This window comes from Clinocottus analis, unplaced genomic scaffold (assembly GCF_023055335.1).
Source record: "Clinocottus analis isolate CAN_PGR_092001 unplaced genomic scaffold, fCliAna1.0.p SCAF_2, whole genome shotgun sequence".
Classification (NCBI taxonomy): domain Eukaryota; kingdom Metazoa; phylum Chordata; class Actinopteri; order Perciformes; family Cottidae; genus Clinocottus; species Clinocottus analis.
Genome location: NW_027175931.1, coordinates 10,355,951 through 10,377,523, shown reverse-complemented (window position 1 = coordinate 10,377,523; position 21,573 = coordinate 10,355,951). Strand labels below are relative to the sequence as shown.

The following is a 21,573-nucleotide window of genomic DNA, read 5'->3' as shown; positions in this document are numbered from 1 at the left end:
GCATTGAGACACACAGTCAGCATGGCTCTGAATAATCCCAACCCACTGGGACCATGGAAGGTGAGTGTGATGTGTCTTGCCATTGATGCCGAACAAAAGCAGATTCACATTCATTTTTAATTCATGCCTGGCCTGACGATGTCAATGATGTGTGTGTGTGTCTGTACACACATCAGTGTGTGCGTGTGGCATATGCATACTACATGTATGCATTTGTGTCCTCTCCAGGTCACAGTTTATGACCAAGAGAACTTCCAAGGGAAGCGTCTGGAGTTTACCTCAGCCTGCCAGAACATCATGGAGTGTGGCGTTGACAACATCCGCTCCCTGAAGGTGGAGTGCGGAGGGTAAATCAAACTAAGTGCTCTGCAGAATGTTTCACACGGGAGTAAATGGCCTTCAGTAAAAAATATCTACCTGTGAAAACTAAATATTCAGCAACAATTGATACATTTAGCAGATCAATATCTGATAATCAGTCTATTTTACCAAAGTGTCCAAACAGCCCTGCATGTGTATATGTGTCTGTCTGCTTGCGGGGAACAGCTGGGCAGGATATGAGCACTCCAGCTTCTGTGGACAGCAGTTTGTGTTGGAGAGAGGAGAGTATCCACACTGGGAGTCGTGGAGCGGCAGCAACGCCTACCACATTGAGAGGATGATGTCTTTCCGCCCCATCTGCTCTGCTGTGAGCTTCTGTCCCACTTTAAAGACTTTTGTTTCTCCTCTATTTGATGTCTCATGGGTCTCATACGATTTGAAAAGAGTTCAAAAGAGTTACATTTAAATCATTAAATTTACCCAATTGAGTTCTTGTGTGAAAGGCATACAGATCCTAAATAAACTATAGTGCAGCATGATCTTATGCACTATACGATCCACACACATTAGATATATAGGCCCATTTAGTGAATAACTTTGATGTCCTTGCATCATGTGCACACAGAACCACAAGGAGTCCAAGATGGTGTTGTTCGAGAAGGAGAACTTCATGGGACGTCAGTGGGAGATAAACGACGACTACCCCTCTCTGCAGGCGATGGGTTGGGGGAACAACGAGATTGGATCTATGCAAGTTCAGAGTGGCTGGTAAGTCCCAACCTCTGCGCTAAGATGGATGGATCTTCACAGGCTCCTGATGCTGTCATAAACCAACATGCTGCATTGAAACTCACATAGCACAATATTGTATAATACACAAACAATCTGCCACTTGATCCCATCCCTCAAGTGCAAATTATGTATTTCATAATTTATTAAAATTTAACTTAATGCATAGTTAGGTATTACATGTATTAAACAAAGATATACTTTTTGAGATGTATTTCACTTTCAAGGGGACTCATTTCTGTAAGATTTGTGCTGTATAGCGCTCTGTATTTTAGTTTAAACTTTTTTTTGAATGGCATAAACGGCATGACAAAAAATAAGCCCTGTAACTGCCTTCTTTTCAGATTGTTTTGAAGTATGGTTATTTTTAATCATTAATTACTGGTTTCATTTCCTCCTCTCCCCTCCTTTCCTTCCCTCCTCCCCTTCCAGCTGGGTGTGCTACCAGTTTCCAGGTTACCGTGGTTACCAGTACATCATGGAGTGTGATCGTCACGGTGGCGAGTACAAACACTACAGAGAGTGGGGCTCCCATGCTCAGTCCTTCCAGGTGCAGTCACTGCGTCGAATCCAGCAATGAGACCTGCAGCCTCCTCTCTCAACCTCTCACTCTTTACCTCCTCCTCCCCCTCCCCCATCCCCGTCCCCTTAACCCCGTCATTCCAAGCTTTATCCAGCTCTGTCAGACCTTACTGAACTAAGGCTGCCACTTTGCTGAAGCTTCACAATCAAGATGTTTACCGCACTTTTGTTTTGTTTTGTTGCCAAAGGAAAATAAAGACAAATGATGGAACAAATTAAGGAAAGAAAAAAAATAATCACTGAAGAGAAGCCTGGTACTGACGCCTAACGGAGGAGAGAATAGGGGAGGAAGTCAGAGGGCGAATGGCGGCAGTGTGGAGATGTCATATTGCTCCTCATATTTGTGGGGACATATAGTGCTACTATTGATCAATCAAAAAAAGAAATGGGCAACACAAAATAAACAGAAATACAAGAGTCTGCTGCTAACCTCCATCGTGTTTAGTTGTGATTTATTTTCATTCTCTGCTTTTGGAAAGTTTTATATTGAAGTACTTTGCACAAAAAGGGGTTCACAAATCAACATAAAGCTTGCGCCAAAGCTGAGCAGTGTAAATTAGGATCTTGCAGAAAATATGTAGATGGAGATATGAAAATAATGCACACATAAACATCACCAACATGTTGCCAGTGCCTACTGGTTAATTACTGGAAATCATTAGCAAGTGTTTTTTTTGTCTGAGAGTAGAATCCTCTGATATCATTGTAACAGAGGATTACATACTTTAAAAGCTTAAATCAACAACTCAAAGTAGTATTTTCAAAATGCAAACAAGTTAATTGTGATTACTCCGACCATACACAATAAAACACTTTGCATAAGTTACTGATAACAGTTAACAGCATAACAGCATTAATAAGAAAACCGCTCAGTGAAATTAATTTTCATTCAAATCTCTCATGTTTGCTTGAGGGATTAGTTATATGATTAGTTATATTTACACATTAAGTCAATAATCCTCAAATTGAGCTCAAACCCAGTTCCACATAAGATAAATTGTTACAGACCGTCTGCTCCATTGATAGCTTCATTTAATGGGTAAAAGAGTCTCTTAAGCACATTACATACACTCCACATTTATCAAGTTTGTGTAATGATAGTGGGTAGACATGGCTACCATGAATGTAGGTGTAGGGGAGTGGGAGGGTTCAGCATTGTCTACTCTAAATCAGACACAGCCTGAAATGTTATTAAAGTTGTCAGAACTTTTGAGTCATATGCATATTACAGCAACTCTGGCACCCACATTGATACAAATTTACATAAATACATGTAATTATCAGTACACGTCACGAAAATATACAGCCAGCCGCCATCATATTACTTTACACACACGTTACATGTGTGAAATTGGGACAAAAAGGTTTTTAAAAAAAAGTTGAAGTCCATCGGTCGACCTTAAAATGTTACGTCACCGTGACGCCCCGCCCCATCTGAGCTGAGCGGAAGTAGATGGAAACAGCCAGGCCAGACCGAATCTGACAGCGCATATACGCCCGTCGCTGGGTAGCCAAACTCTTCCGACCTAGTGTTTTTTCTTTGACTTTAAAGTCCGAATGGTGTAAAATGAGAAGATACGTCAACATGGTGCACATTTCGGAGCATACACAGGCGACGCCGAAACTCCGTGCGTCACTTTTCGCCTTTCTTCTCTTGCTTGTTGTCTCCCTTGTTGACGCCAGGCGCCAACCGAGACGAAGCGTCACCCCCTCGACGGAGGAAACGGTAGAAACTTACGAAAAATACTACAATTATGTTGAACTGACCTGGCGTTTGCAATCCTTAGCTCATAACCATCCACACATAGCTAACCTGTCGAGCATCGGTCAGTCCTCTGAGGACAGGGAGCTCTGGGTGATGCGGATCACCAAGGACCCCAACAGTGACACACCTGGGAAACCCAAATTTAAATACGTTGGGAACATGCACGGGGACGAAACCTTGTCCAGGCAGGTGCTGGTGTACGTTGTAGAGTACCTGCTGACTAAATATGGAGAAGAATCGCGCATTACAGAGCTGGTGGACACCACGGATATTTACATCATGCCCAGTATGAACCCGGATGGCTTTGAGAAGTCCAAAGAGGGCGACTGCGAGGGCCAGAACGGGGGTCGAAATAATGCCCAAAATATGGACCTCAACAGAAGCTTTCCTGACCAGTACGATGGGGCAATTGCCAACCCGAAGACTATCCCCGAGGTTATGGCTATGATCAGATGGATCCAGGAGAAAAAGTGAGTCTGTCTCTCTTGTTTGAAACACACTGCAGTGCACACATCATACACACAGTTCAGTTGTTGGAGGCCTTGTTGCCCAGAGCACAGGTTGGAAGGACCTGAGTTTTTTTGGTCTCTTTATTGGTCTCAAACATCTTTTTGTTTCAATGTATATTTCACAGAGGAGGATTTGGAGAGTGACAAACCTGCCTGTCAATGAGCAACTGTTCTTTGTCTCATTTATTAAGGCCCCAGGGTTAGCCAAGATTGTGTGATTGTGTAAAGTGAACTGCAGAAGTGGGACGCCATGACGGCATGGTGTGTAAGACTGAGGTGGACTTGGGAGTTGAGCTATTTGTAGATTCATCATTTGGCTGAAAATTACTCTGTAACTCTTTTACGAATCAAATTATTGTTTGGAGTCAAGTTTCAAGCAAGACAGCCAAGTTTCAAGCAAGACAGCCAAAGAGGTTCCAGCTTCTTAAGTGTGATATATTTTGGTGTTTACTTTTCTTTGCTGGTTGGTTGAAAAAAGCTAGTTCCCAACATCACCTTGGACTGGGCATCAGGAAATTGTGATTCACCTTTTACATTTGATAAATATTTTAGGAGCAGCAAACATATTTGTCAATAAGTAAATCATTTCAAGAAGTGCTGCCCTGGGATGCCATACTAACATGGTCTATAAGACTGAGGTTCACTTGGAAGACTAGAATATAAGCCTACATAGACACAAATATTTGTCCACTTAAAATGTCCCTGACTGCTCCAGAAAAGAAGATGCTTAGAATTGACTTCCAAGTATCCTCACACAACATAATTATTTTCTTGTAACTTTTTAAAGTTGTTGGGAGAAGTCACATGTGCATGTGAGTACGTAGACTTTAGGGCTGCTTCTAAAATGTTCCTTTGTCTCTCAAGGTTCGTGCTGTCAGGGAACTTGCACGGTGGCACTGTGGTTGCCAGTTACCCTTTTGATGACTCTGCCACCCACCAGCGGCAGGGCCACTACAGTCAGTCAGAGGACGACAGCCTGTTTCGCTACTTGGCACTGGTGTATTCCCAGAACCACCCTGGGATGAAGACTGGTGAGCCCAACTGTCCCGATGCCCTGGAAGAAACCTTTAAAGATGGCATCACCAATGGGGCACAGTGGTATGACGTTCCTGGTAAGATGCATTTTCATTATTTTTAATGCATATTTGTTGAGAATAAATAATTATAGTTGACTTTTGTGAGGTACCACAAGCTCTGGCCAGTTGATTTTGTTTTGAGTATCACGTCTTAGAAATTCTGTTTGAAAGGTGTGAATCTCCAGTTGCAGACGGTTAAAAAGTCCAGCTTTTGGGGTCACATTCTGTATGTGTGCTATGAACTTCAATGCACATCCTCACCTTTTGTTATAGAGCTAAAATAGGTAAGACTCCTGGGCTGTATGTTACCATAGAGATGGCCGGGTGGGATTGGTGTGTTTTTTAATTTGATCAATATATTTTTTTAATTTGATTGTGGAAAGAAAATAGTAATGTAGTAATGAGAAGTCTATCCTGTGTTGGTGCTATCAAGCCATCAGAGAGCGGAGAATGTCCCTCATTGTTGTGCAGTTTGCAGCATGCAGCATGTGGGTTTACACAAGTGATATGTACAAGCATTAACAAGACTTGGGAACAAATGTTAACAATCATTCCACTTGAAATAGCATAGCTTAAACTGATGTCATGACAAGGTTTTCTCTCACTGCAGATCAAAAGTGAAAACTTTGTCTTTTTTGAGTGGAGTTGTTCCAAGTTACATTCATATTTCTGCATTTAATGAGCTAAAGAAATCATACTCATCCTTCAGTCCTTGCTGCACTGGATAGTGTGGTCTGGTTTGCCAGGTGTCAAAAAGCAAAAACAATCTGTAAACTCAGTTCTTTTTTTTGTTGCCAAACGCAGTAATTGCTGAAAGTGTTTTTTTTTAATTAAATGACCAAATCTTATTTATCTACCTAATGTTAGTAGATAAACTGACACACAATTTCAAGAAACCTTAGGAAGTTAGTGTTTGTTCAGTTGCAGATCACTTCAACCTTGATAAAATGTCACACTATCCGTTTACCACCAGCAACTGGAGCTGTTAATCATTACCAAACTTGAGCACACATTTTTTTAAACAGCAAAACTTTGTGAATACTTATCCCTGTAACTATTGGCTTTATTGTCATCAGAACTGAACATCACTGGAATTACTGAATGGCAGTTTGAGTTGAAGATTACGTCTTTTGTTGTTGTGGTTTCTCAGCTTAAATGGCCTGTATTCAGGTAGGTTCAGGTTGTAATAGGATCCAGTTCGTAAAAGCTCTTAGCAGCAACAATATCAAGATGAAGATGGACAGCAAAAAGTGTAAAACACTTGAAAAGACAGTGCTTGTATCCTTCTGACATGTCTCATTGAACAAATTGTCACTGCTAAAACTGGGCTAATGGCAGATGATGAAAACGGCCACGACATTGTGTGACATAATGAATGGTCCAGGCAAAGAGCCAGGACCAGGAGTCAGGGACAGGAGATGTTTTGTGTGTCTATCAGGGCTTGATAATAATAATGATTCAGCATCACACACTATCTTGATTCATAATCTCTTGACACGGTCTGGCCTTGGAGGGCATTCTTTACTTTAGCTTCATTGTGGTTCATGTAACCCTCAGAATATAACTAGGACACTGCTGTTGTATAAATGTATAAGGCTGGTGGTAAGCTTTTCCTTTGCTTTTTAACTTGGACAATGTCCACTTTGTGCAATTCATTAACTAGTCTTGAAACAACATTAAATGATTTTCATTAATTTGTTCAAAGCAGTATGTTGTATTCCAGTATGTTTTGAGGCGCATTTCACTGCCTTTAGACATGCAAGAGTGTCTGAAGACGTAGAGACCTCAGATAGCTGTAAATTCATGCTGCGTCCCTGTCACTGACTGCTGCCAGTCATGTGACAGTAATACTTTCTTTAATAGTTTATTCCTACAGTATTATTGCTTTTAATGTTTGACTAAAGTAGTTTATTGCATCACTGAACTTCTTAAGTCATCCTGATTTTTTAAATATGCCTATTCCCTACAAGTTCAGCTATCTGCTCTGACTTGGGCTCCATTGTCTGGCTGGTGGTTTCCTTCCACTTTCAGGGTGTGTCACTAGATCCGGTACATAGACCGGATATTTAGGGCTGAGTCTACGGTAGTTGGTCAGTGTGTTTGTCCGACTATGTTAGCATACAGGAGGGGTTTACTTTAAGTAAATGTTACTTGAGCTGGATCACCAAAGTACTTAAAGTAATTTAACAAAGGAGACTCATAACGTTTTGTAACTGGACAAATGGGTTTGTGTTGTTTGTCATGATGGTACAGCCAAGTGTGGATTTACAGCTGGATGTAGATTTAGTGATGTTTTCTCATCATTAACAGGTGATATTTTTCAAAGGGTACATTTTGTTTGGTCTCTGCTGCTACCACAGGGGGTAAAACCTCTACTGAGTAATCCCAACACACTTCTACACACTATCACATCCAAAATAAGGTCCGAGAGCATAGTCACAGTTGTCTATTGAAGGATTGCTCGGGAGCATAAAATGGGTATGCCCCTGCTATGTTGATTAAAAAGCTGTTCTATGAGACCAATGCAAAACAGACTACTGAGATACAAACGTGTCAGGTTAGCTTTTAAGAGTTGATTTCTTCTTCAGTTTCCATGTAATAAGCTGGCAGCCAGTGACCCTCGTCAAGTTTCAGAGCGCTGAACAGCTGCTGTTTGACCAGGGATGACTTGGAGGAACTTGTGTTTGTGGTGTATTTTGGTACGCCTGCTCTCAGAGCCAAGCCGCATACCACATTACAGCCAGCAGCTTTTCTCCGCAGTTGTAAGGGATGCATTGTAAATGTATTTACTGTGAGACCTCCTAAGTTCATATTGTTTAAAAATTGTTCAGAGATAGAGCAGTACAATAGAAATAGGAATTTATTTAAATAGGTTTTTAAGAAGCACTGACTAAAGCTGTACATATATCAATATAAAACAGTGCTTTTAAGTGTAAAGAGTGTTGCGAAGGCTTGGGGTTTTGGATTTTAATTATTTTTTCAAATACTGTGCTTGTCTTTGTTGTGCATCACAGATAATTAAAGGCTATTGTTTTCTGTTGGCTGTAGTTGATGGCTTCCTTAGTGAGACTGGTGGGAGGCTGGTTGCGTTGCTAAAGTTATTTGTTCATGTTTGAGCCCTATTACAAAGTGGCAAAAGGTCAGTGATTCACTGGGATCCTGCAGCCGCCCAGCAGGCAGTCATAGCAACCCTCCAGGCAGGGAGTCTCTGGCTGCCTGCTGTTGCTCCAGTGGGACAGCGTGCCCTCCTCTACGTCTTTCTGTTTGCATAAACACAGATGGCCTGCTGCCACATTAGACACTATCTGTAAACTGTGACATTGAAGAGATGAAGATGGGCTCAAGGCTTTCTAGACAGTGTCCTTTTCTAGTAATAGTGTGGCCCTTGTACTAGTCTTGGTCAAATTAAGCAAAGCAGGGCATGCGTAAGATTTTACTTTACCTTTTGATTGTTGTACACACCTGTCAATTCCTGGATTTAGACACATTCTTCTCAATTATATACGATTTAATTGAATGTGTTATGACATTTCCAGCCTAATTTGTTTATTACATTTCTGGCTTGTTATCTAGGTGGGATGCAGGACTACAACTACCTGCACGGTAACTGTCTGGAAATCACCATGGAGTTGAGCTGCTGCAAATATCCTCCTGCTTCTGAGCTCCATAAGGAATGGGATCTGAACAGGGAATCCCTATTGGCGTACATGGAAAAGGTATAACTTATAAATAAGAAAAGGAGTAAAGACACATCAGCATTCATATTTATGTTACCTTCTCTCTGTGTTTATTTAAAAGGACATGACCATAAAAACTCTGCCTGATACTATAACATACCATTTCTCCAGTTTAGCCCTTAGTATTGACAATATCACTGTCATCCAGGTCCACATAGGTGTCCGTGGTTATGTGAAAAAGGCCATCAGTGGTACTGCCCTCGCCAATGTCAGCATTGTGGTGGCTAGCATTCGGCACAACCTGACCACAGGGAATAATGGGGACTACTACCGCCTTCTACTCCCGGGAACATACAACATCACAGCTGTGGCTCCAGGGTGAGCTAAACCTTTGGCTTTGGCTCTATGACTCTCTGACGATCAAAAGAGGAAGTGCAGTGTCAATGTCTAAGCCAGATTTATAGTGTTGCAGTGCTGCATTCCTCTCTAGATCTTATCTTTCTGAAGAAAAATGTGTGTCATAGGTTCCTTGGTGAAAGACTTCCTGGTAGAGAGTTTAAAAGAAAACTACACTGTTCATTTTTTTAAAATCTAATTTGGGTACTTCCTGGTGGTTTTAAAGTGAAGTGAAAGCATTCAAGCATGTCTTTTATTCTGCACACAGGTACATACCAATGACAGTCAACAGTGTTCTGGTCAAGGAGGGCAAAGCCAAAGAACTTAACTTTACTTTGGCACCTGTGGTCAATGAGGGCCCGGGTGGCACCACTGTGACTACATACGCCATGCCATCCAGCAATGATTCAAACCTCTCCACCACCACCACCACCACCACCAATGCTTCTGACTCCACCCAGACCCAGGTGGCACCTGAAGCAACAAGCAACAACAGTCCCCCTATACTTCCACATGCACTTCAACCCATCCAGCCTCAGGAGTTTCGTTACCACAGCTACTCGGACATGGACCTGTTTTTGCGCAAGTACAACAGCGAGTTTCCCTCTATTGTCCATCTTTACAGCATCGGCCGCTCCGTGGAAGACCGTGAGCTCTATGTGATGGTTATCTCCGACAACCCCACTGTTCATGAGCATGGTATGTTTTAGATGGGTGGATTAAAGGAGTTTGATTACTAATTTTTTATTTACGTGTCATGAAGGATTTTCCCTTAAATTGTGACATTATGTTAATGCTGTCTATTAATACACATTTTTATTCTTTCCTCCTTTTTTTGTTTTCACGTCAGGTGAGCCAGAGTTTAAGTATATAGCCAACATGCACGGTAATGAAGTGGTGGGCCGAGAGTTATTACTCAATCTTATTGAGTACTTATGCCGTAACTATGGTACTGACCCGGAGGTCACTCAGTTGGTCAATAATACCCGCATTCATATCATGCCTTCTATGAACCCCGACGGATACGAGGCCGCCAGTGGAGGTAAGGGACATACTCTGAAGTAATTTAACAATCAACAATAAAGTTAAACTATCTGCACAGTATGCAATGCTTTTCAAACATAATTAAAGTTGTGATATTACAGGTTGTGAACAGTTATTTGATCACTTGACTAACATTCCTTAAGTGGCTTAATTAGAAGTTGTTCTTTTCATTTCCTTTTGTAAAATGGTGTATCCTTGCATATTATCTCCTTACACATTGAAGGCTTCACCTTATCTGCTGGACTTTAGGAGCGCCATCTTGCTTCTGTAAACATTTTTAAAGAATGGCAGAAAGAGGACAGGCTTTCTGAAATTCCTCCAATTTATTTTATGTTGGAAGAAAAACAATATTTACGCTTAGTCAGTTACTGTTTCACTATTAGATTCAGACTTCTCATTGAACGGTCTCTGTTTAATCTTACACAACAACTCAGCATGTATCCTGATAGCAGTGAGACTGGGAAATCTGTAAGTTTCTGTCTGAAAGAACGAGCAGTTCCTTTATTATCGTATGACCATTTTTTGCAAACCACTCTATGGGACGAGGGGAAAGGTTCACGGTTAGGCCGACGACATCATGAGGGTTTCTGTTAGTGGGTCATGATGTGTATTTAAGAGGTGGTTCTTTGAGAGGTCTTTGAGCAGTCTTGGATATGCAATTTGTCCATCCTGTGGTACTTCTGACTCGGCTCCTTCATGGCAACGAATAAATGTTCCTGTTTTAATGATTTTACGCCGAGGGGTCGAGTGAATTTATCTAACACTTTAACTGACAGCTGAAAAAAGGGAGTACAGTGGAGTTGAGCTGAGGTTGTGTACGTCTCGTCAGCAGGAACATCTGTGGTTACAGATATGGATACATGTCGATGACTCTTTGCTGCAAAATCTTTTCTCAGGTGATGTAAAGGGATACAAAGGGCGCAACAACAGCAACAAGTTCGACCTGAACCGCAACTTCCCAGACCAGTTTTTTACCATCAAAGAGCCCAGACAGCCAGAAACTATAGCTGTGATGAACTGGGTGAAGAGCATCCCCTTCACCCTGTCAGCCAATCTTCATGGAGGTATGTTTTTATTTTGAGTTTTAGTGCTAAAGACTGTAGGCTTTCAGTGTCAGTTTAGCAATTTTATAGTGATATCTCTGGTCTGTTGGTCATATTTATAATTTGAAATATTATGTATGTATTTACATGTTATCCTTGTTTTTTTCCACACTTTATTAGATTTTAAAGTTACTTCAATAAACATAGAGGATTATTGCTACGATTTTAATATTTTGGCTTTGGATCCACATTTTAAATCTAGATGGTAGGCTACATTATGAATGTGGTGCTTTTTTAGTTTGCCTTACCTTTTGTGTTGTGGAATATTAGGCTCCTTGGTCGTCAACTACCCCTATGATGATGACAAAGACGGGCTATCGCAGTACAGCCGTTCGCCTGATGATAAAGTCTTTCAGCAGGTGTCTAGAGCCTACTCTCAGGTAACTGGAGACTTTTGCTGTTGGCTCTATTTCCGGCTTGGATTATGTGTGCATATGGTTTCATGTTATAATTGAAAACAAAATAGTTGGAGGTAAACCTGTAAAACGACATGTTTTGAAAACCTGAACACAGCAGAGCTCATTGTAGTGTTTTCTCGTGTGTGTGTGTGATGTGCTTGCAGGAGAATCCTTTAATGCACAAAGGACAAGCTTGTGCAGAGCTGTACGGTGGGGAATATTTTAAGGATGGCATCACCAATGGTGCCAACTGGTACAGTGTTTCAGGTAAGCCTAAATCTACCATAACACCCTTGTTCCTTGACACATTCATTATTTTCCCACAGGAGGTCAGCCAAATCCCTCTTTTATGCATGAAATTCAAGTCATATAATCAGGAAAAGTTGTTAATACATAGAATATTTTCCCACACCTTTTTGGCCAGTTCAAACTTTCTTTTATTATAGTTGTTTTACTACTTGCAAAATGGCTATTCAGTAAAAGAAATGGAAAAATCCAAGATGAGCTGTTGTAGTTGTAGACTAAAGTGTTATTGATTCTTCAACAATAGACACAATTTCATGATGGACATTAAAAGTAAATCTACCACATATTTGATTAACACTACTGGGGGGCGACTGTGGCTTAGTGGTTAGCATGCCTCTTTTTTAATCAGAGGATCAATGGTTTTGAGCCCCGGCTCTGCTAATCCTTGTCGTTGTCCTTGAGCAAGTCACTTAACCCCAAATTGCTCCCCGTTGTAGTGTCTACGGTGCATAGAGCACCATAGACACTACAACGTAAAAGCGTCAGCTAAATGAAATGTTGAAATTTTTAGTTTTGGTTGAAGTTTAAAGGAGCATTTTTTTTCTCCAGGTGGCATGCAGGACTGGAACTACGTAAACACCAACTGTTTCGAGGTAACCATCGAGCTAAGCTGTGTAAAGTACCCCGCAAGCAAAGAATTGCCAAAATTCTGGGAACAAAACCGACGGGCCTTGCTTCAATTCATACAACAGGTAATAAACTTCGAACAGTCCCCCGAACCTTCTCCCTATATGCTCAATTTTACATCTAGATAATGCAGTATTGTGTCTCCGTAGGTTCACATTGGAGTAAAGGGCACAGTCTCTGACTTTGTGGATGGCATAGGAATTCCCAATGCCACCATTAGTGTGGAGGAGATCGACCACAATATCACCACAGCTCGCACTGGAGATTACTGGAGGCTCCTGGTCCCTGGGACTTACTCTATCACTGCCAGCGCCCATGGGTAAGATTTGATTTTCATTAGGAAGAATAAACAGAGGATTTACCATGAAGTTTTTACAAATTTCTGTGCTGTTATGTCCCCAGATTACCAGTGCTATTAACTTTTTCTGTTGTCCAGTTATAAACCTGTGAGGACCTACGCCACAGTCTCAAAGGATCATGTAGAGTTGGTGGATTTCAAACTGACAAGTATCCACTCAAACCTTAATGGCCAGTCTCCCAAGGGCCCCCAGCCTACACAGAACCCCTCTGAGAAGGCATTCCAGAGCCTAATCAAGGACCTCTCTCTGGGCCAGGGTTTGGAGCAGTTGGTCAGCAGCACAGCCACAGAGAACAGCTTCCGCTACAGACGCTACAAAGAACTCTCTAGCTTCGTGAGAGGACTCACGCTTAACTTTCCCAAAATTGCATCTTTAAACAGGTATTTGAACCAGCCAGTGTCATTTCCACTTCTGATATCTAAGTCAATAACATTCATCCTCATTATGCCAAAAGTTGTTTTTTTTTGTATAACTTCAGTTACATTTCTTAAAATACTGATGTATCTTCTGTTTTTTTCTCTTGTGCGTCCAGTTTAGGCCAAAGTGTAGATTTTCGAACCATTTGGGCTTTGGAAATCTCCAACAGACCAGGGGAAGCTGAACCTGCTAAGCCCAAGATCCGCTTTGAAGCTGGGATCCATGGCAATGCCCCTGTGGGCACAGAGCTGTTGCTGGAGTTTGCTGCCCTCCTGTGTATCAACTATGGCAAAAACCCAGTCATCACCAGAGTGAGTTTTAGAAGGTCTCCGAAAATGCAGTGAATTGATAGCCTGGAACTAATCTTATTTAAATAGGATAATTTACTCATTTGAATACACAAACTTTATTCATACACTCTTTTTCATATTCTGGATTAGATTCAGTTTGTACTGTTATCGGTCCCAGTAAATGCAGTAAAAAATTAATTCATGTTTATATTTGTTCTTTCCGTTTCCTCTTTCATAGCTGATCAATGAGACCCGGATTGTCATCGTGCCTTCTATCAACCCAGATGGACGAGAACAGGCTATTGAGAAGCAGTGCACCTCCACCCAAGGCTTTACCAATACTCACAAAAAAGATCTGGACACAGATTTCTTTGGTCAGTTGTATGGATTTGTGTGTGTGTGCATAATTGAATTGAGATACAAAGATAAAAGAAAAAATATATAACCAATTAATTTACACCTTTTTAACTGTGAAAGATTTGTGGTGGCTGTCACAAATATGTCATTGCACTCTGTACACTGCCATGAAAAGGAAGGTTTGCGCTAACATTTCCTGTCCCATCTGTTGTACTCCTTTTTTAGGCAATGCATCACAGCGCGTGGTGGAGGCCCAACCAGAGACCAGAGCCATGATGGACTTGATTCTAGACAAAAGCTACTCTCTGTCTGTTGCCCTTGATGGAGGCGCCCTTGTTGCTACCTACCCTTATGACAAGCCTGTCCAGTCTGGTAGTTTTCTCCACAGTTTACAAACTGACTTAACAAGCTTTTTATATGTAGCAGCAATTTACAAAGAGTTGGACAAATGATGCACCATCTTAACGCTGATAAACATTGCTTAATAGGACTGAGTTTAGTCTTAAAGATTGATGTACTCTTTTTTTAATTTTTTTTCAGTTGAAAATGATGGCACTTTGAAGTACTTGGCAAGTGTTTATGCCAACAACCATCCTAAGATGCACCTCGGAGGCACCGTATGTTCAAATGACAGTAAGTTATTTAAGTACCAAGAGCAAGCCCTGTTGTTGATATTGATTTGTTATTAATGAAACTTCTGTGACTCAGTGGGCAACATCCCAGATGGAGTTATGAGGGCAGCAGAGAGACAAAGTCACATGGGAAGCATGAAGGTAAGTCTCTCCACGACAATGTCTGTGATTGCAGTTAAGGTGGCGTCCATGCTGCCACTACACAGTATTTTATGAAAGCAAAGCCCAAAACAGGTTTCTACTGTATATACTGCCCCAATAGTCTTATTTGTCACCTTGTGTATTTGTGTCCTCCCAGGATTTCAGCATGGACTTTGGTCACTGTCCAGAAATCACTGTGTATAGTGGCTGCTGTTTGTTTCCTCCTGCTGAGCAGCTGCCCACCCTCTGGGCTGAGAACAAGAAGGCTCTTCTAAGCATGTTGGTGGAGGTATGATGCCAGATTTTATCTGCACAACATGGAGTTGTTTAATGGACTTGTTTTTCCACACAGGACCCTAAATATTTTTAACAACTGAATGACGTGTATAGCTTTGAAACTGATTTTAAATGAGATTTTTTTCAATAATACAGCAGTATGGAAACCTTAAATAGTTATTGATCTGTGTGTGTTAAAGTGTTTTAAAGACACATACATCATACAGCCTTAATTTACCCTTTATTTTTACCTCTCCCAGGTCCATAAAGGGGTGCGTGGCGTAGTGCGGGACAAGAGTGGAAAACCTATTGTTGGGGCAATTATTGTACTGAATGGAAGAGTAAGAGTCATTACTGCAAAAGACGGCTACTTTCATGCACTGCTGGCTCCTGGCAACCACAATATTGAAGCCGTTGCTGATGGCTACCAACAACAACGTCAAGAGGTACACAGTTCTATGCATACATGTGTTATGCCGTCAAGGGACGTACAAGCTTTTTAGGTAGACAATCATGATGGGATAAAACTTAAGTAATTGAAAGTTACAACATCTCATTCTTATATTACAGTATGATCACTTGAAATGCAGTTTAAATGAAGTTTAATAAAAACATGTGACGAGCCTTTAAAAACATTTACATCAATTGACAATTTTGGAGATGTGACATAAAACACCTTTAATTGGATGATAATGCTAGTGTAAGAAGAGGCATACAATGTCTGTTTTTCCAGCATGATTTTTTTGCTTGAGCAGAAAGCAGTCGTGCCTCGGTTGCAACCACATGTGAGCTGTTGGTGGTGATCATGCACGTACAGTACAAGCAAGTAATTTGAAAGACTGAGCATTTGGACACTTAGGCAGATACAAACCCCAATTCAAAATGTGGCATTCATTTTGGCTTGGTGGGTCTTGCATAACTTTTTTTAAAACTGTTTATGAAGAGGAGCTTTTTTTGTCAAGGTGAAATATTTTACTCATTTTCTTCAGTAAACATTTTAAATATAAATCCAGCTGCCAAATTACATTTCAAGGAAAGAAACTGTTTCAATTAAATTTCAAAAGTCATAAATACAAAACATTTGACACGCATTTCATAGAAAGTTAGTGGGAGAATATTATTATGGTTACCCATTACAGTCTATATCTATGAAAGGTGTAGGGCGGAGCACACAAAATCTCTCAATCAGCTCCACCTTTCCATTTGGCTGCTCTGAAATTTGCAGCGTGGGGTAGGCCAGCTCTTCAAAGAGATGTTCCTTAATTGTTTTGCCCAGCTCCAGTCTGTATTTTGTGAGCTTCCCGCAAGGCGTTAAGAGCAGGGGATCCACCACTGAATGATATGTCTGCTGGTACTCTGCTACTGTGAAGCCGTGAATCATCAGAATTTCTGGCGGGCTAGTTGACGAGCTGCCGGAGGTCCTCTCTTCAGTAGTGAGGGCTCCATTGTTGCGGGGCAATTTGAGATCTGGAAGAACGGCAGCGTTCCTTATATATCGGTCATCCAGGGATTTCTGGGGGTCTGCGTTACTCTGCTCACATAAAAGGTCCAAATCATAATTTGGGGCCATCATGCATTGCCTCTTTTTAATAGTCTCTCCATATTTCTTAGGACATCGAATACTCCGCCTTAGGCCATAGGGACGCATTTCATTCCTCTGGAAATTAAAGGAACATTATTTTCAGTGGATTCAGTTTCTCTATTGGCTGTATACTGTATAATACCGTCAAATCGGCAAAGTTAGCGAACCATAATGCGCATAGAAACAAGGAAAAAAATTAGGATAAAAAGTTGCACTTACTCTTTGTCAACAACTCTTGGCTGTGTGTTCAGGCCACACTACTGAATCATGTCTGAAACCACATGGTTTGAAATCCTTGTTTCTTGAGCTCTGAGTCTAGTTTTCCCCATTTTGAACTGCACTTAATTATTGACATGGAGACACCTAACACTCAGAGACACCTAACACTTGCTATAAAGCAAAGTCAAGCAAGTTAAAAAAAAAAGAATGAATTATGAGATTCTAGTAATTTACCTCTCAGAAAATAGCTGTGCAATTTATGATTTATTTGAGCCAGCGCTCAAATCCTATTCTAGACATTCCAGACAACCTGCACCAGATTATACTAAGCAGTCACACCTGTAAGTGAGGCTTGCTAATTAGGTAATTAACAACCACACATCAGTAGAGAGGTTTGGAAAACAGCTAAATGGCTTTTACCTTGCGTTGGGAGAAACAGATGATGATCTTGTTTGTCATGTTGTAGAGCTTGATATTTGCTCATGTTGCAGTTTGAGTGATGTTAAAAGTTGGTTACAAATATAAGTTGACAAAGCAGTTTATATTCAGAGGCTACCACACTAAACAAAGTAGTCACAAAAACAAATGACTGGTGTAATAGAGAATTATATTCCATCACACTTGATTCTGATATTTCATATAGAATTTCCTTGTTCTGTTTTACTGTAACTCGTCATCTCAGCATTGATGGAATGAGCAGGTGTTTCAGGACGTTTTTTCTGGATGGCTTAGAGGCTTACTTAAGCAATAAGGTCCGAGAGGCAGTACTGTATCGTTCAATAATGTACTGTTCAAGGGTGTTGTTAGGCCTGACGCGCAGCGAAGGGCCGGCAACCCTTGAACAGTACATTATTGTAGATTTTATAATACGGTTACCAGCGCAATTTAAATCTACCTATTATTTTGAGTGCGCACTGATATGGAACGCTGGTTAATGTAAACAGGCTCTACAGTACTTTATTGTCTGAATAAACTATCCCCCGTGACTCACTCTCAACTAATCAGAATGCTTGATTTGATCTACCCGTATTATAATGAACAATTTGTGTTGTGTTGCAGGTGGTGGTATCTTCCTACGAAGCTGCTAGCTTCATCGTCATTGAGTTTGACATGGACAACAGCATCTTTGGCCTTCCCAGAGAGTTTGTGGTGGCCAGTGCAGGTAAGTGTGTCTCCTAAAAGAATTTGAGATACCAGTGTTTTCAATATAAGCATGATGTTATCTGTCCACATAAAATAAATCATATGGCTTTTTGTGCTCTAGCTACTGTGACGTGCTTAAATCGTGCAGTTTGATTTAATGTTTCTGAAACATAACAGTTGTCGTCTCCTATGAAGCAACTCTGGCTAGTGAAACATCTAAAAATTAAACAAATGTCCCCCATGAATATTTTTTGACTGCATCTACTTTTAGTCTTTTGATCTTTGACACAATAAATAATACCCCCCCTTTTTTTCTTATTCTGTTAAAGTACAGAATTCCTTTCCAGCGTTTTTTTTAGCAGGTTGAACCGAGATTTTTTGCTGGTTTTCACAAAGGAATCTTCAGCAACACTTTATTCTTTCCCTTTGTCATAGACACTGATGGAGTACAGTCTTATGTTTAAGTGTGCTTAATCATCTAAACTAAAATTCTATTACTCAAGTGTTGTGCAATCGTATTTAAATGTTCTCTTGGATAGAAACTGTGTAAGCCGACATGCTCAGTTGTGCGTTTATTTTCTTACTTGCAGCAGCCTCCATGACGGCGCTGGTGGTGACGGCGTGCATCATCTGGTGTGTGTGTGCAGCTAAGTCTAATCGTCAAAAAGATGGCTTCCACCGCTTGCGACAGCACCGAGACGATTATGACGATGAGATCCGACTCACCTCCATGGGCTCCAAGAAGTCGCTGCTGGCCAACGAGTTTCAGGACGAGAGTGAAAGCGACGAGGAGACGCTGTATGCCAACAAAATCTGAGGGCCATTGCACTGATTTGGCTGTTAGCTCAGTATTTTATTTTGTTCGCCCCCCTAAATTTATCCAACAAGGAACAGTTTGAACTCTAGAGAACATCTTTGTGTCTTTTATGACGTTAATATAAGAGTGATGAAGACTCTTTGTTCTGTTATAACAACAAGGACTCACTTCAGTCACTCAGTTATTAGTGCTACTAGATTATTACTTTAAGAGCATCCTGTTGGCGTCTGGACTGAAGGGCTTGCTCCATCTCTACCTGACTGGATCAGGAGAAATAGACAAAGAGACAGCGATAAAAGATGGAGAGAAATAAATGGTTGGTTCACTGTGGCCCTCACCCATCCATACAGCAGAGTTACAGTTTTTTTTTTGTTTTTTTTTTAAATTTCTAAGCTTTAAATTGGACTTAATTGCTACATTGGAAGTGTCCGAGCCTTTGGGAGACTGAATCAAACACTGTGCCTTGGCTTCTATAAATTTTACAGTCCGGTCCGGCGGAAGTTTGTGGCAAAGCAGCAACATAGTGAATAGATAATAATTCATCCCTCCTTTACTCAGGTGGTAGGAAAATAAATAAAAAAAATATGATTCAATGGACTGCTGAGTCCAGTGTTGCACTGTTTCTACACAGGTGACTCAAGGCTGTCCGGTCTTGGTTTAGTAGTTTTTGTATTTTCCCAGTGAGTCAATGTTGTGGCCAGAACCATCATCATCATGGGAGTGAACTTTTCAAAAGCTTTAGAGCTTCAGGGGAATCTGTTACCAATGAAATGCTTAAATAAAACCCTTCCCAGTATGTGCTGGGTTCTCCAATGTATGCATTGAGGTCACTTGCACTAAATGGAAAGCAAGGATTGTCTCATATCATTGGCCAAGAAAAACAACCAACAATGTTTGTGTGTGTGTATGTATATAGGTGTGTGTGTATGTATGTAGATATATATATATCTATATATAGATATCTATATAGATAATGATATATATATATATATATATATATATATATATATATATATATATATATATATATATATATATATATATATATATATATATATATATATAGATCTATATATATATATATATATATATATATATATAGATCTATATATATATATAGATATATATATATATAGATCTATATAGATATATAGATCTATATATATATAGATCTATATATATATAGATCTATATATATAGATCTATATATATATAGATATATATATATATAGATATATATCTATATATAGATCTATATATCTATATATAGATATATATATCTATATATAGATATATATATCTATATATAGATATATATATCTATATATAGATATATATATCTATATATATATAGATATATATATCTATATATATATAGATATATATCTATATATATATAGATATATATCTATATATATATAGATATATATCTATATATATATAGATATATATCTATATATATATAGATATATATCTATATATATATAGATATATATCTATATATAGATATATACACATACACACACATACGTGTGTATGTATGTAATCATAAAAATGAATGTATTTGTTCTTTTTCCTTTTTTGTTTTTATCGTAGGTTAATTTCAAACTGTCTACATGGATAGTTGAGTGTGTGCCCTGTTTTTATCATGGATGTGCATTCTCACTGTCTCATAAAAAGGAATATAAATTCAGTTTTCTTTTCAATGTGTTAGTGTTTATTCTCCCACTAACCAAAACAAAGTATAGAAGTCTAGGTTGTCTGTCCATTACAAAGCACTTTCTACAAATCAATGTCTGGATTCTGAAAAAGAGGGTCAAAAGTGGCTTGAACATCAGGTGCGAAATGATAATTTGGGTTTCTCTTGTATGTTATGTTTTGAGTGGAGTATATGGACAAATCTATCTAGCAGGTTTGTTTGCAGACATGTTAGAGGGAGAGTCTGTGTTGGTAATCCTGTCTAACATTCACAGATTTAATTTAAGCATCTTTTAGTCAATTTAAATAGAACTACCAAAACAAACCAAGTGTGGTTTTCTCTAAATCACAAATCTGTGCAAGCACTTTGCTCTGCAGACTCTTCTCCCCGAAAGAATTTGCCTTGATTTCCGATTCCTTTATCAAATGCAGCTGTCATCTGTAAAGTTTAAAACCTAATATCTTCGTAGGGAGACCATTTTGTACATTATTTTTCTTTCTTATACCCTGTCTGTGGATGTCTGCGTATGCATTTTGAAAGTTGAGTGTGTGTCAGGTCAGGGTGTTGGTGTGAAGATTTTATATGAACTGGAATCAACTGTAAATAATGTTTGACAAATGAGAATGGAAAAATAAATGCAATTCAATTTACACCAAACATTCAATAAAAACCTCTGTGATCATGACATGCTAACAATGCACAAATACTCGAAACAATTACAATGCCTCATTACCTCTTGCTTTTCTTTAGCATTGTGCTATTTTTAATAATTGAGGAGATTGGAGGACACTGTGGCTCATCGGTCAGGTCATTTACCAGCAGGGTTGGTGATTCAATTGCTTGCTCCTCCTTTCTACATTTCGAAGTGTCCCTTGAGCAATGCACTGAAACCCAAATTTCCCCTGATTGGTAATGTGTGAATCTGTACCTGTATGTGTGAGTGAAAGAAACATTGTAAAGTGATTTGTGCAATGATGGTTGAAAAGTGCTTTTAAAGGGCAGTTCATTCCCCAACAAAGGGGGGCTACAAATAGAGTAACATACTGAG

The 21,573-nt window shown here is 39.8% G+C and overlaps 2 protein-coding genes across 2 annotated transcripts; both read left to right on the top strand.

Moving 5' to 3' along the window:
- On the top strand, positions 1-1,690 carry cryba1a (crystallin, beta A1a). The gene is made up of 5 exons (XM_068585138.1): positions 1-60; positions 229-347; positions 547-688; positions 947-1,089; positions 1,543-1,690. Exons 1-5 carry the CDS (start codon positions 22-24, stop codon positions 1,688-1,690), a joined length of 591 nt encoding a protein of 196 aa, XP_068441239.1. The 5' UTR covers positions 1-21.
- A 1,477-nt stretch (positions 1,691-3,167) lies between these two features.
- cpda (carboxypeptidase D, a) lies at positions 3,168-19,748 on the top strand. The gene is made up of 21 exons (XM_068584082.1): positions 3,168-3,927; positions 4,831-5,078; positions 8,616-8,758; positions 8,928-9,097; positions 9,384-9,814; positions 9,966-10,157; positions 11,056-11,223; positions 11,533-11,642; positions 11,825-11,927; positions 12,516-12,658; positions 12,743-12,912; positions 13,030-13,332; positions 13,485-13,680; positions 13,898-14,033; positions 14,242-14,388; positions 14,557-14,649; positions 14,725-14,789; positions 14,947-15,078; positions 15,326-15,511; positions 17,926-18,028; positions 18,600-19,748. The coding sequence occupies exons 1-21, from the start codon at positions 3,260-3,262 to the stop codon at positions 18,824-18,826; spliced, it is 4,134 nt and encodes a 1,377-aa protein (XP_068440183.1). The 5' UTR covers positions 3,168-3,259; the 3' UTR covers positions 18,827-19,748.
- The last annotated feature ends 1,825 nt before the right edge of the window (positions 19,749-21,573 follow it).

Excerpts from the sequence above, each read along its gene's own strand:
- cryba1a (XM_068585138.1), top strand. The coding sequence starts at position 22 with ATGGCTCTGAATAATCCCAACCCACTGGGACCATGGAAG. Across the intron at positions 61-228 it reads ACCCACTGGGACCATGGAAG|GTCACAGTTTATGACCAAGA; the intron begins GTGAGTGTGATG and ends TGTCCTCTCCAG. Across the intron at positions 689-946 it reads TCCGCCCCATCTGCTCTGCT|AACCACAAGGAGTCCAAGAT; the intron begins GTGAGCTTCTGT and ends ATGTGCACACAG.
- cpda (XM_068584082.1), top strand. The coding sequence starts at position 3,260 with ATGAGAAGATACGTCAACATGGTGCACATTTCGGAGCATACACAGGCG. Across the intron at positions 11,224-11,532 it reads GTCAGCCAATCTTCATGGAG|GCTCCTTGGTCGTCAACTAC; the intron begins GTATGTTTTTAT and ends GTGGAATATTAG. Across the intron at positions 14,650-14,724 it reads CACCGTATGTTCAAATGACA|TGGGCAACATCCCAGATGGA; the intron begins GTAAGTTATTTA and ends TCTGTGACTCAG.